Source organism: Arvicola amphibius, chromosome 9 (genome assembly GCF_903992535.2).
Source record: "Arvicola amphibius chromosome 9, mArvAmp1.2, whole genome shotgun sequence".
NCBI classification, from domain to species: Eukaryota; Metazoa; Chordata; class Mammalia; order Rodentia; family Cricetidae; genus Arvicola; species Arvicola amphibius.
In genome coordinates, this window is record NC_052055.2 from 59,540,298 (window position 1) to 59,554,962 (window position 14,665).

The 14,665-nt window shown below is 43.2% G+C and overlaps 1 protein-coding gene across 8 annotated transcripts in view; it reads left to right on the forward strand.

The window, feature by feature from the left end:
• The first annotated feature begins 394 nt into the window (after positions 1 to 394).
• Tfcp2 (transcription factor CP2) overlaps positions 395 to 14,665 on the forward strand; it is a 44,805-nt gene continuing 30,534 nt past the window's right edge. For 2 of the 8 annotated variants that reach the window (XM_038342861.2, XM_038342860.2), the window contains exon 1: positions 607 to 1,057. In XM_038342861.2, the coding sequence (XP_038198789.1) occupies positions 936 to 1,057 (122 nt within the window). In that variant the 5' untranslated portion in view covers positions 607 to 935. The other 6 variants (XM_038342859.1, XM_038342858.1, XM_038342862.1 and 3 more) reach the window with 6 other exon arrangements.

Consider the following 14,665-nt stretch of genomic DNA (forward strand, 5'->3'; position numbering starts at 1 on the left):
CAAAACTACAGAGACCCTGTCTCAAAACATCAACAAACACCCCAACAGTTTCCCTGTCTCCTGCTCGAATGCATTAGGAGAAGGGTGAAGATACGAGGCGGAAAGTGAGGAGAGTTTGAGACAGCACCAGGGACACAATGTCCCTCCAGGGAAGGAGGCGGGCGGGGTAAGGCCAGACCACCAGCTCTCGGATCGCAGCGCGACCAGAATCTCACGGTACGATCCCAGCTCCGTGTCACGCCGTCCACACCTGGGCAAGGCAGCCGCCCACCGCCTCGGGGGCGGGGAATATTAGCGTCGATAGCCTATCACCGCCACGGAAGCCAAGCCAGACTCCGCCTCTTCACTGGTGGGCGGCAACGTGACGTCACCTTCGGGCGGAAGAGGACGCCATGATTGGTTGGCGCTGGGACTGGCTTGCGCTTCGAGTCTACGCCGAACTTTTCCCCTCCAGGTTTCCGGGCGCTCGGAGGCGCTCCCGAGGGCGTGAGGAGCGCTCCGCAGAAACCTGGGCTTTCTTCTGAGGACGGAACACGGGAGAACCGGTGACCGGAAGTGATCTGCTGACCGGAAGCGAGGCCTGAGGGGAAAGTGCGGGCCCCCCCGGAGGGAGGAGCTCTCCGCGGCAGGGGGCGGAGGGGACGCCCGGGCGACTGGCGTGCCCCGCGCGTCGGCTTAGAGGCTGTGCGGAGGGCGCCTCGCGGCCTGGAGTGCTCAGCCGCACTCGGGCAAGTCCGGAGTAGTTGAGACCCGGGCGCCTCGCGCTCCCGAGAGCCGAACGAGAGGGATCCTGGCCATTGAGGCACCCGGGAGTAACCGGGGTGCAGCCTTAGGGTCAGGCTCGGGGTTCTGGTGTGCTGCGCAGGGAGTTTGTAGGTTCCCTGCCGGGTAGAGTTACGCTCCGTGCCTTTGTACAGGGCGAGGAAGGAGCCGGCATGGCCTGGGCGCTGAAGCTGCCGCTGGCGGACGAGGTGATTGAGTCGGGGCTGGTGCAGGACTTTGATGCTAGCCTGTCCGGCATTGGCCAGGAGCTGGGCGCTGGTGCGTACAGCATGAGGTGAGTGATAGCTTCCTCGCACCTTACCTTCTCAGTAACAGGCAGGATCGTGAAAGTGGGGAAGGCGGGCGTAGAGTTTAAAAAACTGCTAGTAGCGGGGTGGGGAGACCTTTTCCCCTTGTTGGCTTGAGTGGTGTGGGAGAACTAGAGAAAGACTGCGAAGTGTCAGCTCTGCAGGGCCTTGGAGTGGGAGGTGTCAGCTCTGCAGGGCCTTGGGGTGGGAGATCTGGCACTGGCCTTGTATGTATATGTGGTATGGTATGCCTAATCCATGTGAGAAAAGGGTTAAATTGAGCACCTGAGGGGTGTCTAGGCAGTTGGAGAGTTGGAAACTGCGGTTGAGTTGACTACTTGGATAAGAAGTCTACACATAGCCATCCTTTATGACAAGCTTGTTTTAAGGCTTCTCTTCCAGGGTTCCTGTCTTTGGAAACTTGAGCTGAGAAGTTTTTAAACAGTGACAAAGTCATTAGAACTACATGAATTATCAGGGGATAGAGGCAGGGGGAATCAGGAGTTCAGGGCTATCCTTGGCTACATAGCAAAGTTGTCATGGGCTACATGAGATCCTGTCTCAAAAAAATGTAGCAAAGATAACTTCTAGATATTTCTAGACACCTATGTATTGAGCTAATTGTCAGGAAAGATATGGTGGGGACAGTGCCCCACGCTGCTGGAGCAGCTGGAGGAGGGGACAGTGCCCCACACTGCTGGAGCAGCTGGAATTTTTTTCCCCCTTAGGAATTTTTGCCACAGAGAGAGAATTTCAGGATAAGCTACTATGAAGCAGATTTGGAGTTCATTAAAATGTTTTTAAACATCCATTTAGCCATGGGGACTAAAGGAAAGAAAGGTGCTCAAGGAAGACACACCTGAGATTGGGGTTCAGAGCTGTCTTTACTGTGACTATATGTAGTGGTTTTGGTGGTGCCTGAGTTATACTTAACAGAATCGCTAACCTAACAGATCATGGATTATGCATGGGATTACTCTAGGTCTCAAAGGTTGCAGGAGAAGTTAAGATGTTTTTCTGTGATCAAAAATTTAGTCTTGCCGGGCGGCGGTGGCGCACGCCTTTAATCCCAACACTCGGGAGGCAGAGGCAGGCGGATCTCTGTGAGTTCGAGACCAGCCTGGTCTACAAGAGCTAGTTCCAGGACAGGCTCTAAAGCCACAGAGAAACCCTGTCTCGAAAAACCAAAAAAAAAAAAAAAAAAAAAAAAAAAAATTTAGTCTTGTTTTGGGGATTCCTAGAAAACATCTGGAAAAGAAGAAAAGCTGTATTTGAAGGTAATGTAGGCATAGGTCTTAAACATGGTTCACTATTTTAACATTCTTTTATATGTAAAAGGAATGTTATTTCTATGTTGATAACATTCTTTTTATATAAAATAAATATTATTTCTATGTTGATAGTGGAACGCACCCCCCCATTTATGTGTGTGTGTGCGCGCGTGTGTGTGCACGCGTGCGCCATGGCACTTGTGGAGACATTTAATGAAAATCTGGAATAGAAGGTATTGGGTCATCGGACCACATAGCAATACAGCCAATACAATATAGGTGTTTGTGCACCCACACACCGTCATTAAGGTTTACCTTTTGTAGGTCCCTTTTTAAAAAAAATATATAAGTTAATCAGACTTTCTGGAATGTATTTAAACTTGGTTTTGTTCTGATCTTTTATTCTATTTCTGCTTTGGAAAAATCTTTAGGACCATACTTCTGTCTAAAACCCTTTTCAGGGCTGGGGAGATGCCCAGGGGACTCTGCTTTACAAGCATGTGCTTGCTGCACACAAACATCTGAGTTTGAATCCCCAGCACGTGAGAGAGCCAGGTCCAGCTGCTCCAGTACACTCCCTAGCCCAGTCTCTGGGCTCACTAACTAGCATGCCTGCATAAGTGCATGCAGAGGCTGGAGGAAGTCAGAAAGAAGGTGTGGGATCCCCTGGAACTGAGGTTGCAGTTGGTTGTGAGCCACCATGTGGGCCCTGGCAATTGAACCCAGGTTCTTTGGAATAGCAGACAGCACTCTTACACTGAGCCCCAGTTGATTGTTTCACTGGGCAGAAACTTCTTAGTTTCATGAAGTCCACTTCAGTGATCCTTGATTGGTAGGCACTTGGGTCCTGCTCAGGAAGTCCTTGCACACACCTGTGTCATGTAGGGTTAGAAATACAGGCATATGATTTGCTTTATCCCAGCAGTTTCCGTGTTTCATCTGTAGGTTTTTGATCCAGTTGGAATGAGACTTTGTGGAAGGTGATGGGTACAGGTATAATTCATTCTTCTGCTTGTGGAGAACCAGAGTTCTCAGCACCATTTGTTGAAGATGCTTTCTTTTCTCCAACATGTTTTTGGCACCATTGTCTAACACAGTAGCCGATGTTATATGTTTGCTTATGTTTGGGTCTGAAGTTTTGTTCCACTGGTCTCCGTATCTGTCTTTGTACCAGTGCTTTATTGTTTTATTGCTATGGCTCTGTGATGTATCTTAAGACTGGATCTGTAATCTCTTCAGCATTCTTCTTTTTGTTCAGGATTGTTTGGCTATTGGGAGCCTTCTGTGGTTCCATATGAATTTTAGGATAGTTTTTTGATTTGTTTTTCTATTTCTGTGAAGAATGAGATGGGGATTTTAATTGGGGTTGCATTGAATCTGTACATAGCTTTTGGTAGATTGTCATTTTCACAGTGTTGATTCTACCAGTTCATGAACATGGGATGTCCTTCTATCTTCTAGTGTCTTTATTTCTTTCTTCAGAGGTTTAAAGTTTTCATTGTTGAGGTCCTTTATGTCTTGCTTAGGTTTATTCCTAGATATTTATTTTCTTTGAGGCTGTTGTGAATGGGAGTATGTCCATGATCTCCTTCTCTGTATGTTTATTCTCGGTGTATTGAAAAGCCATTGATTGTAAGTTGATTCTGCATCCTGATACATTCCTGAATTTGTTTACAGTTTCTAGAAGTTCTGGTAGAGTTTTGGGGATCTCTAATGTATAATGGCATCATATTACCTGCAAATAGGGATAGTTGACTACTTATTTCCCTATTTGTATCCTCTAATTCCTTCACTTGTCCTATTGCTCAACCTTCAACACAGTGTTTAAAAAGAATGAAAATAGTGGATCCTGTCTTGCTCCTGATTTCAGTGGGATTGCTCCAAACTTTTCTCCATTTAGAACAGTGGTTCTCTGCCTGTGGGCCAAGATCCCCTTGGAGTTGCATAGCACATATTTGCAAAACAATTCACAATTGCAGAAAAATTATAGTTATAAAGTAGTAATGAAATAATTTTATGGTTGGGGTCACCACTACATGAGGAACTGTATTAAAGGTTTGCAGCATTAAGTAGGCTAAGAACCACTGACGTAAATGATGTTGGTTGTGGGCTCCTTGTATATAACTTTCATTGTGTTGAAGTGTGTTTCCTCTAGCCCTACATTCTCCAGGACTTTTATCATCAAGGTACGCTAGGTTTTGTAAAAGGACTTTTCTGCATCTATTGAAATGATCATGTGATTTTGTCTTTAGGTCTATGAATGTGGTTTACTGCGTTTTGACTTGTGTATGTTGAACCATCCCTGCATTTCAGGTACAACTCCTACTTGGTTATGGCATATAATCTTTTTGATATATGTGTATGCTGTTTGGAAATATTTTATTGTGTATTTTTGAGTCTGTATTCATCAAGGATATTTGCCTATAGTTTTTTTTTTCTGTTGTCTTTCCTGGTTTAGGACTAGATGGACGCAAGTCTTTACTATCTAGTAGAATTATACTATGAATCCATCTGACTCTGAACTTTCTTATTAGCTGAAAGGTTCTTATTATTTCAGCCTCCTCGTTTGTTATGGGCCTCTTTAGGTTGTTGCTTCTTGGTTTCATTTTGGTGGTTTGGGGGGAATCTAAAAATCAATTTATTTTCAGTTTTCCTGCTTACTGGAGTACAAGTTTTATTTGTTTTTTGTTTGTTTGTTCGTTTGTTTGTTTTTCGAGACAGGGTTTCTCTGCAGCTTTTTTAGAGCCTGTCCTGGAAGGAGTACAAGTTTTAAATACTCCTGCATAGTATTCTGAATTTCTTTGATGTCTGTTGTAATGTTTCCCTCTTCATTTCTGACTGTTAATTTTGGGTCCTCTCTTTTTTGTGTGTGCAGTTGGACCAAGGGTCTACCAATTTTGTTTATCTTCTAAAAGAAATTGCTCTAAGATTTGTTGATTCTTTGTATTGTTTTCCTTTGTTTCTGTTTTGTTGATTTCTGCTCTGATATTATTTCTTGCCAACAGGATTTGGATTTATTTTGCTCTTGTTTTTTTTTTTTTTCCAGTTTTTAAAAATGCTTTACTAAGCTATTTATTTGTGCTTTTTCTGGTTTTTTAATGGAGGCATGTAGAGCTGTGATTTCTCATGCAGGACTGCCTTCAGGGATGTGGGTTCTGTTTTCATCATCTTTTTTTTTTTCTTTTTAAATTATTTTCCTTTTATTTGCATTGGTGTTTTGTCTGCATGTATGTGTGAGGGTGTGAGATCTTGGAGTTCCAGACAGTTGTTAGCTGCCATGTGGATGCTGGGAATTGAACCTGGGTCCTCTGGAAGTGCAGTCAGTGTTCTTAACCCCTGAGCCATCTCCCCAGCCCCTTCATCTTCATTTTAGTACCAGGAAGTTCTTTCTTTCTTGACTTCTTCTTTGGCCCACTTATAATTTAGTAATGAGTTATTTAATCTCCATGAATTTGCATAATTACCAGAGGGTTTTACTTATTTATTTATTTATTTATTTATTTATGCCAATTTTAAGTTTTACTGCATTGTGGTCAGATAGGATACAGGGAATGGCTTCAGTCTTTTTGAATTTGGGAAGATTTGTCTTGTATCCCGGGATGTGGTTTATTTTGGAAGATCTTCCATGTGTTGTTGAGTATATGTGCTCTTGTGTTCTTTAGTGCTTGGATAGCTATTCTGTAGATGTATGTTATCTTCATCTGATGTGCTGCTGAGTATATGTGCTCTTGTGTTCTTTAGTATTTGGATAGCTGTTCTGTAGATGTATGTTATCTTTGCCTGATGTGCTGCTGAGTAGATTGCGCTTGTATTCTTTAGTGTTTGGATAGCTGTTCTGTAGATGTATGTTAACTTCATCTGATGTGCTGTTGAGTATATGTGCTCTTGTGTTCTTTAGTGTTTGGATAGCTGTTCTGTAAATGTATGTTAAATTCATCTGATGTCTGATGTCAGTTGTTTCTGATGTTTCTTTTTTTTTTTTCCGTTCAAATGACCTGTCTATTGGAGAAAGTGGAGTATTGAAATCAGTTGTTATTAATGGATTGCTGTTAATCTATGTTTTTAAATCCACTAGAACATTTTTAATGAGATTAAGTGCACCAGGTTTGGTGCACATGTGTTTAGGATAGTAATGTCTTTTTGATTAACTGCCCCTTGATTGGAATGAAGTGTCCCTCTTACTCTCTTGATTAGTTTTAAGTTGAAGTCTTTTTTTTTTTTTTTTTTTTGTCATAGCAACACCTCCTTGCATCCTGGTCCCATTTATTAGAGTACTTTTGCCATCCTTTTTAGTCTAAGGTATTATCTACCTTTAAAACTAAAACGTGTTTCTTGTAGGCAGTGTATAGATGGAATTTGTTTCTTGACCCATTCAGTCCGTCTGTGTCTTTTGATTGGGGAATGGAGGCCATTGATATTTAAGGTCGTTATTGAAATATGTGTTCATTGGTCATTGTGTTGTCAATTTTTGGTGTTGTGTTCTCAGTGGTACTTTGTGTTTTAATCATTAGGGTTTTGTGTTCCCCTTGCTGTGCTGTTCCTTCAGCTTGAAATAATGTTTTCTTTTATTTAAGTTTGCTTTGTTGGGTATAATTTTTTGGGCTGTTTATATCATGGAAAGTTTTTCTCCTTCAGATATGCAGATAGTTTTGCTGGGTATATATTCTAGGATGACCATCATTGTCTTTTAGGACTTGGGATGCATTGTTCTAGGTTCTGCTGGCTTTCAGAGTTTCAGTTGACAACTCTACTGTTCTTCTAATGGATTTTCCTTTATACGTGACTTGCTTTTCTTCTCTTATGGTTTTAATACACTGTCTTTATTATGTATACTCAGTGTTTAAACTATGATATGCTGTTTTTCTATGATATGATATGTTATGGGGATTTGCATGCTTCTTGTCATATGGATGCATCTTGGTTTGAGGAAGTTTTCTTGTATTATCTTATTGAAAATTTTGTCTATGTCATTGACTTGGGATTCTTCTCCCCATCTTTGCCTATAATTCAAAGGTATTGTTTTGTTTTTTGTTTGTCTTGTTTTTTTAAAATATTTATTATGTATACATTATTCTGTCTGTGTGTATGCCTGCAGGCCAGAAGAGGGCACCAGACCCCATTACAGATGGTTGTGAGCCACCATGTGGTTGCTGGGAATTGAACTCAGGACCTTTGGAAGAGCAGGCAATGCTCTTAACCTCTGAGCCATCTCTCCAGCCTTGTTTGTCTTGTTTTTTACATGATCCCACGTTTCTTGTGTACTTCTTTCCTGTGTTTTTATTTTTTTTTTTTTTGTTTTTTTTTTTCATGTTCTTGCTTATTTGGTTTAGAACCTCTCTTTTATCTCTGAGATCTAATATTCTGTCTTTTGCTTGATTTATTCTGCTTGTAAAGCTTTCATTCAAGTTTTCTAGTTGGGCTCTTTGGATTTTCAATTCCATCCTCATATCAGCTCAAGTTCTCTTCCGTGTCTCTGTCTCCGACTGAATCCCACTCTCAGCCTTGTCTGGTCGCTGTTTTTGCCGGCAGCCTGTGTTTGCAGTTTCTTGTGTCACATTACGTCACTCCTGTGTTTGCGGTTTCTTGTGTCACATTACGTCACTCTGCATTTAGTCTCCCTGAGCTCTTTCTCCTTGCTTCCCCTGAGCTGTTTCTTTGTATCTCCTTTAAATTCTTCGATCTCTTTGAGGAGGTTTATGATGGGTCTTTTAAGTTCATCGAGGTGATTGTCATTGGAAAGCATGTCTAAGTGAGTTTTGGAGAAAAGATCCTGGCTTGATCTTTCACAGTGTTGTTATTCCTGTGATGAGATCTGGACATGTGGACTTCCTTTGTTAGTTCAAGCTAATCCTGCTGAAGGATGTGGGGAGTCTGGATCTGGATGCTCAAGTAGGAGGCAGAGAGAGAGAGAGAGCTAACTGGGATGGTGTGGGCTTTTGAAGCCTGCTCCCAGTGACACACATTCTTCAATGAGGCTACACCTCCTAATCTTTCCCAAACACTCCTCCAGCCGGGGACCAGGTATTCAGACATGTGAGCCTATAGCCATTCTCATTCAAACCACTCCACACAAGGCACTGTGAGAACATGTTAATGTCCAGTGGTGCCCATTTGACCGTCCACACGTGGGCAATAACACTCAGGAAGCTGTAGAGCACTGGAACATTCACAACTACTAAGAGCACATATGTAAGTTTATGCCACATGGCATTGTAACACAGCATTGCCTCCTGCACAGTTAATACATGCACACCTGTAAAACTAGCACTTGGGAGGTAGAGGTAGGAACTTAACCTGGAGTGTTTGATACCCTGCCTTAAACATGGACAAAATCTTGCTGCTTTTCTCATATTAGCCCCTCTCAGATCCTCCTTCCACACTGAATATGGGCGTGTGAGCTGCAGAAAGTAGTAAACTAGGTCTGGTATAGGAGCTCATCCCTAGGGAAAATTCTCTTCTCCTGCACTGTGGGGAACCCTGAACTGCCAGGAAGAAGTCTGATGATATTCTCGGAGCAACCATATATTTCCATGAACAGAGGGAACTTGAGACTACATGGAGAGGTCCAGCCACCCAAGTATCCCGACAAAGCCCAGGACCAGCTCGTGAGTTTGCCATCCTGGATGCTCTAGTTTAGGGCCCAGATGATTGCAGCTTTAGCTGACACTCATGAAACAGATCATTAATCCAGCTAACTCACAAATTCATAAGAAGTCATAAATTATTTCTTAAGCCGCTGTGTTTTAGGAATATTTTTGTTATTCATTAAGATAGCAGGGTAAGCTCTATAGAATTTTTTGCTTCCACCACATGTGTGATGAATAAACACATAATGGAAGATACTAAGTTTTACATTCATACACGCACGGGCACACACACGCATGCACACATACATGATTGCTTGCACACACACAGAAGATAGGACACAGTGTATTTTAAAATTGCTTATTTTATTTAAAGAAATAAAACGCATAGCCATCTCAGAATACGCTATAACAGTTTTTCCGACTTCACACTTGCTGTGCAGTTAAGTCTGTCTCTGAACTGTCCTCTTGCCCCATCTGCCGAGTGTTGGGATTATAGATGTGAGCCCCGTGCCCACCTTCTTTTAAAAGAACAAGTTAATGCTATCAAACAAACTATATACTTTCAATAAAATATATGCATTTTCCCTCTCTAAAGAGTTTTAGCTGGGCATGGTAGCACATGCCTTTAATCCCAGCACATAAGATGCACAGGCAGGCAGATCTCTGTGAGTTTAATGTCAGCCTGGTCTACAAAAGTAGTTCAAGGACAGCCAGGGCTGTTACACAGAAAAGAGAAAAGCCCTGTCTTGAAAAACTCAAAAAAAAAAAAAGTTTTTGTAACAGAAACATAGAAGAAGAACAGGAATTGAGAGCCCTCCTGTCTCCTTCATATTATTAATTATATCAGAGTAAGTCTGACATCATGTTTCAGCTTCAGCTCCTTCTGAGTGTGTGTTAATGTATATTCTATACACTTTACGTACCATTGCTTCAAGAAAGTTTCCCTTTTTGTGTGTTGTGCAGATCCATCTCATAGTTGATTAGTGAGTGCTGAGTCTGATTTTAACCTCCCTCTGTTTTCTTTGTCTCAGATAATGTGTACCTGTAGAATTCCATTCTAAGTGAGGCTTACAGAAATAAGCAGGTTGAAGTTCACGGCGACTTACTGTCCCATGTTTCTGAATTCTTAAGGGCTAGCTGTTGTCAGCCTTGCTCAGGTAAAACTTACCACGCCTGTCACTCTTGAGTCTCTGGGCTTTTTCTAGAAGAGAGCATCTCCACAGCTGTTAGGCCTGAGGGTAGGTGGACCATGGTTAAGAATTAGTGGAGACCAATCATGAGCTGCCTTAGGTCAGGAGGGTAATGTGTGCCTCAGCAGTCCATGCCCAGCAGCTTTCCCAGAGTTCAGTGCACAGTCACCCTGCTGCTGCTGTCGGCCCAGCTGACACCCAAATGCTCTCCTGCTCCCTGTGGAGAGTGCATGCTTCAACACACAGCCTTACAGGTTTGTTTTTCAAGACAGGGTCTCTGGTATCCCTTACTGACCATGAGCTTAATGTGTAGCTGAGGATGATCTGAACTACTCCTTTTTTTTACATTTATTTGTTTCTGCATATGTATTTGTTTGATGACAAGTGCTTTTATCTGCTGAACCATTTCACTAGTGGGTCCTGAACTTCTGATCCTCCTGCCTTTACCTCCCAAGTGTGGGGTTGTAGGAATGTCCTGCCATGCCTAGTTTATGCAATGTTACAGATCAAACCCAGTGTCTAGTGTATGCTAGGCATGCACCCAACCAACTGATCTATATTTCCAGCACTCAACTTACCTTTCAACAATTGAACTTTTATACCTTTATGTTTGATTAAAGATATGCCAGATTGGCCAGACACTTTTAATCTCAGACTCAGGAGGCAAAGGCAGGTGGATCTCTGTGAGTTCCTGGTCAGCCTGATCTACAAAGTGAGTTCCAGGACAGGCTGGACTGTGTAGAAAGACTGTCTCAAAAAACAAAGAACAAAAACAAAACGATATTGATAACAGTATATATAGCACTGATTGTGCAGAATTAAAACAGAAGTATAAAATCCCATCAGTAATATTTACTAAGCACTTATGTCTTAGGGTTTCTATTATTGTGAAAGAGACACCATGACCACGGCAACTCTTACAAAGGAAAACATTTGATTGAGAGGACTTGCTTACAGTTTCAGAAGTTCAGTCCATTATCATGGTGGGGAGCATGGTGGTTTGCAGGGAGAGGTGGTGCCAGAGAAGGAGCTGAGTCTTGTAGGAAGCAGGAAATGAGCTAAGACACTGGACGGTATCCTGAGCATAGGAAACCCCAAAGCCCACCCCCACAGTGACACACTTTCACCAGAAAAGCTATCCCCACTCCAGCAAAGCCACACCTAATAGTGCCACTCCCTATGAGATTATGGGGGGCCAATTAACATTCAAACTACCACAAGATAGAAGTCATCCCTCACATAGCTTCATGAGGTACATGAATGAAGCAATTTGATAATGTAATAAAATGCTTACTTACACATTGACAGACACTATGGAGAGTCTACTAGAATGGGTTTTTCTAATTTGTAATCAGTTTACCCTTGAGAACAGAGCAGACTCTCCCCTTGCATTAGCATATATTAATTATACATGATAATGCGTTCTTACAACATGCTCATTTGATCACTTTCTACATACTCTCCCTCTACTCCCTCCTTTTCCAACCAGTCCTCCTTTCATGTCATGTGTGTGAGTAGAGCTGCGTGTCTTAGCTAGGCTACTGTTGCTGTGATGAACGTGACCAAAGCAACCTGGGAGGAAAAGAGTGTATGCGGTTCATCATCAAAGGAAGTCAGGATATTAATTCAAGCAGGGCGGGAACCTGGAGGCAGGAGCTGATGCAGAGACCATGGAGGGGTGCTGCTTACTGGCTTGCTCCCCATGGCTTGCTCAGCCTGCTTTCAGCCCAGGAGTGGCCCCCATCCACCCCAACTGGGCCTCTCCCATCAATCTCTAATCAAGAAAATGCCCTAGAGGCTTGCCTATAGCTCCATCTTTTGGAGGCTTTTTTGTCAGTTGAGGTTCCCTCCCCTCTGATGACTCTAGCTTGTGTGAAGTTAACACAAAACTAGCTAATTTACTGGCTTTTATACTTCTAAATTGGTTTTATTTTTAAATGCATTTTGTTTGAGAGACTGGCTGCTCTTTCAGAGGTCCTGAGTTCAATTTCTAGCAACCACATTGTGGCTCACAACCATCTGTAATGAGATCTGGTGTCCTCTTCTGGTGTGTGTATACAAAATAAATACAGAAATCTTAAAAAAAAAAAAAACGCAAAATACAATAAAATTTAAAAAGGAAGAATAAGTAGGGCCTTGGATTATGTTGACCAGGGATCTGTAGTCTCCATCTCTAGGACTGTAGAACAGATATTCTCTTGCTCCAGCAGTAAAGAAATGTAGTATCTCCTCCTAGTGTTCACCAGTGCATGTGCTGCTCTCTGGCTCAACTTCCACAGGATCTGGAGGCTGCTGCCATTTCACCCACGAAAATGGCAGGGTTCTGTGTCCTGTTCTCTCATAAAGTGGTTTAACTTTAAAAAGAAAAGAAAAAAAGGCCAGGCAGTGGTGGCACACGCCTTTAATCCCAGCATTGGGGAGGCAGAGGCAGGTGGATTTCTGTGAGTTCAAGGCCAGCCTCGCTAGTTCTAGGACAGTTAGGCTACACAGTGAAACCCTGTCTCAAAGAAGGGAAGGAAGGAAGGAAGGAAGGAAGGAAGGAAGGAAGGAAGGAAGGAAGGAAGGAAGGAAGGAAGGCAGGCAGGCAGGCAGGCAGAACAAATAATTCTAGATTGTACAGTCTCTGATCTCTGATGAAGGACTTGTAGACTTGCTCAGGAGGTACAGGCGCTCACTGCTAAGTCTGGTAGCCTGAGTTCTGTCCCAGAAACCACATGATGGATGGAGAGAACAGACCCAGAAAGTTGTCCTCCCACCCTCATGTGTACTGTGTGTGTACGTGTGTGTGTGTGTGTGTGTGTGTGTGTGTGTGTGTGTGTGTGAATGTAGGCATATTTGGGTTAGTTGTACTGCTTTGAAAATGTTAGGTCTCAACCTTAAATGACAGATCTTTGCTTAGTCATGGAGACTTACGTGGGGTGCCACACGATGTGCACCACGACCTGTTACTGTATGTTAGCCTACCAAGGCCCTGAGCTTTGAGAAGGAAAATGCCAGTGTGCATTAATGAGGGTTGAGCTGTTGCTATGTCAAAATCCTGATTCCTGGTAATATTCTCTAATCCTTCGTAGAAAGCAGCAGAGCTGACATATCTGTCACAGTGAGATCTCCCAGAGCCCAATTGCAGTTGACTTTGTTATCTACAGTGTTGTAGCTGGTCTTGAGAATTGTGACACAGTTCTTTTCTAGAAGACTCCATACTCCTGTGGTTTGAAGTAGTCTCCAGGGAACAAGAGTGTTTTTCTCTCACTGATATGCCTAGGAAGGATAGATTCCCCACCCTTTGTGCTCATTCTCCTTAGGTCTCATATGGCCCTGACTGGCTTTGAACTCATGGTCCTCTTCCTTCAGCCTCCCTAGCACTAGAATTAGAGGTGTGTGCTATCACACCAGGCTTTATCCACTCTCTCTCTCTCTTTTTTAAAAGACGTTTTATTTATATATTTATTATTTTATATGTATGGAATGTTTTACCTGCATATATGTATGTTTCTGGTGCCTGTGGAGGCCAAAATAGGGTGTTGGATCCCTAGAACTGGCGTTAGAGATGGTTGTGAGCCATCTGTATGGGATCTGCTGGGAATCAAACCTAAGCAGCTGGTACTTTTAACCACTGAGTTTTCTCTCCAGCCTCACTTTCCCCCTTTTAACTGCACCCATCTGGACAGAATACACACACCTTTACAGGCCTGAGGAAGAAGACAGGATACACACCTTCCATGTCTGGACAGAATACACACTTTTACAGGCCTGAGGAAGAGGACAGAATACACACCTTCCATGTCTGGACAGAATACACACATCTTTACAGGCCTGAGGAAGAGGACAGGATACACACCTTCCGTGTCTGGTCTTTTCGGTAATTCTTATCAACAGCAGCTTTCATAACAACTGATTTCAGTCTGGGTGTAGGGACGCAGGGCTCTGTTCCCAGCTCTGGGGGGTGAAGACAAGAGGATCTCTTGTTTAGGGCCAGCGTGAGTTACATAGGAGATCCTGTCTTTAAATATAGCAGGCTTCATTTCCTGAGCACCACCAAATCCAGCACTTGTGAAACTGGTGTTTTTGTTTTGTTGTGTTCTTTGGTGCTGGGGGTTCAGCTGGAGCCCCACAGATGCTCTGTATGCATGGAGCTGTCTTCAACTGTTTCTTTCCCACTTCGCTGGGCATGGTTATGTGCTTGCCTGTGACCCCAGGGCTGTGTGAGAGGTGGAGACAGGACTGGTGGGCCTGCTAACCACCAGCCTGTCTAGGTTCAGTGTGAAGTACTGTCTCAAGGGGATACGGCTGAGAGTGAGAAAGCAGGACCCCAACCTTCTCTGGCCTTTTCCGGAGGTGCTCTCAGTAGGCATACACCTCATACACACACACATATGCCCAGAAAAACATGAAGAGAATCTCCACAGACAAAGGATGCACATGCTTTGAACTGGGTAGGCATGGTGGCACATACTTGTAATCCCAGCACTCTGGAGATGAGGTAGGAAGATCTCTAGATAAAGACTAGCCCAGCTTACATAGTAAACAGTCTTAAAAACAAATGCAAA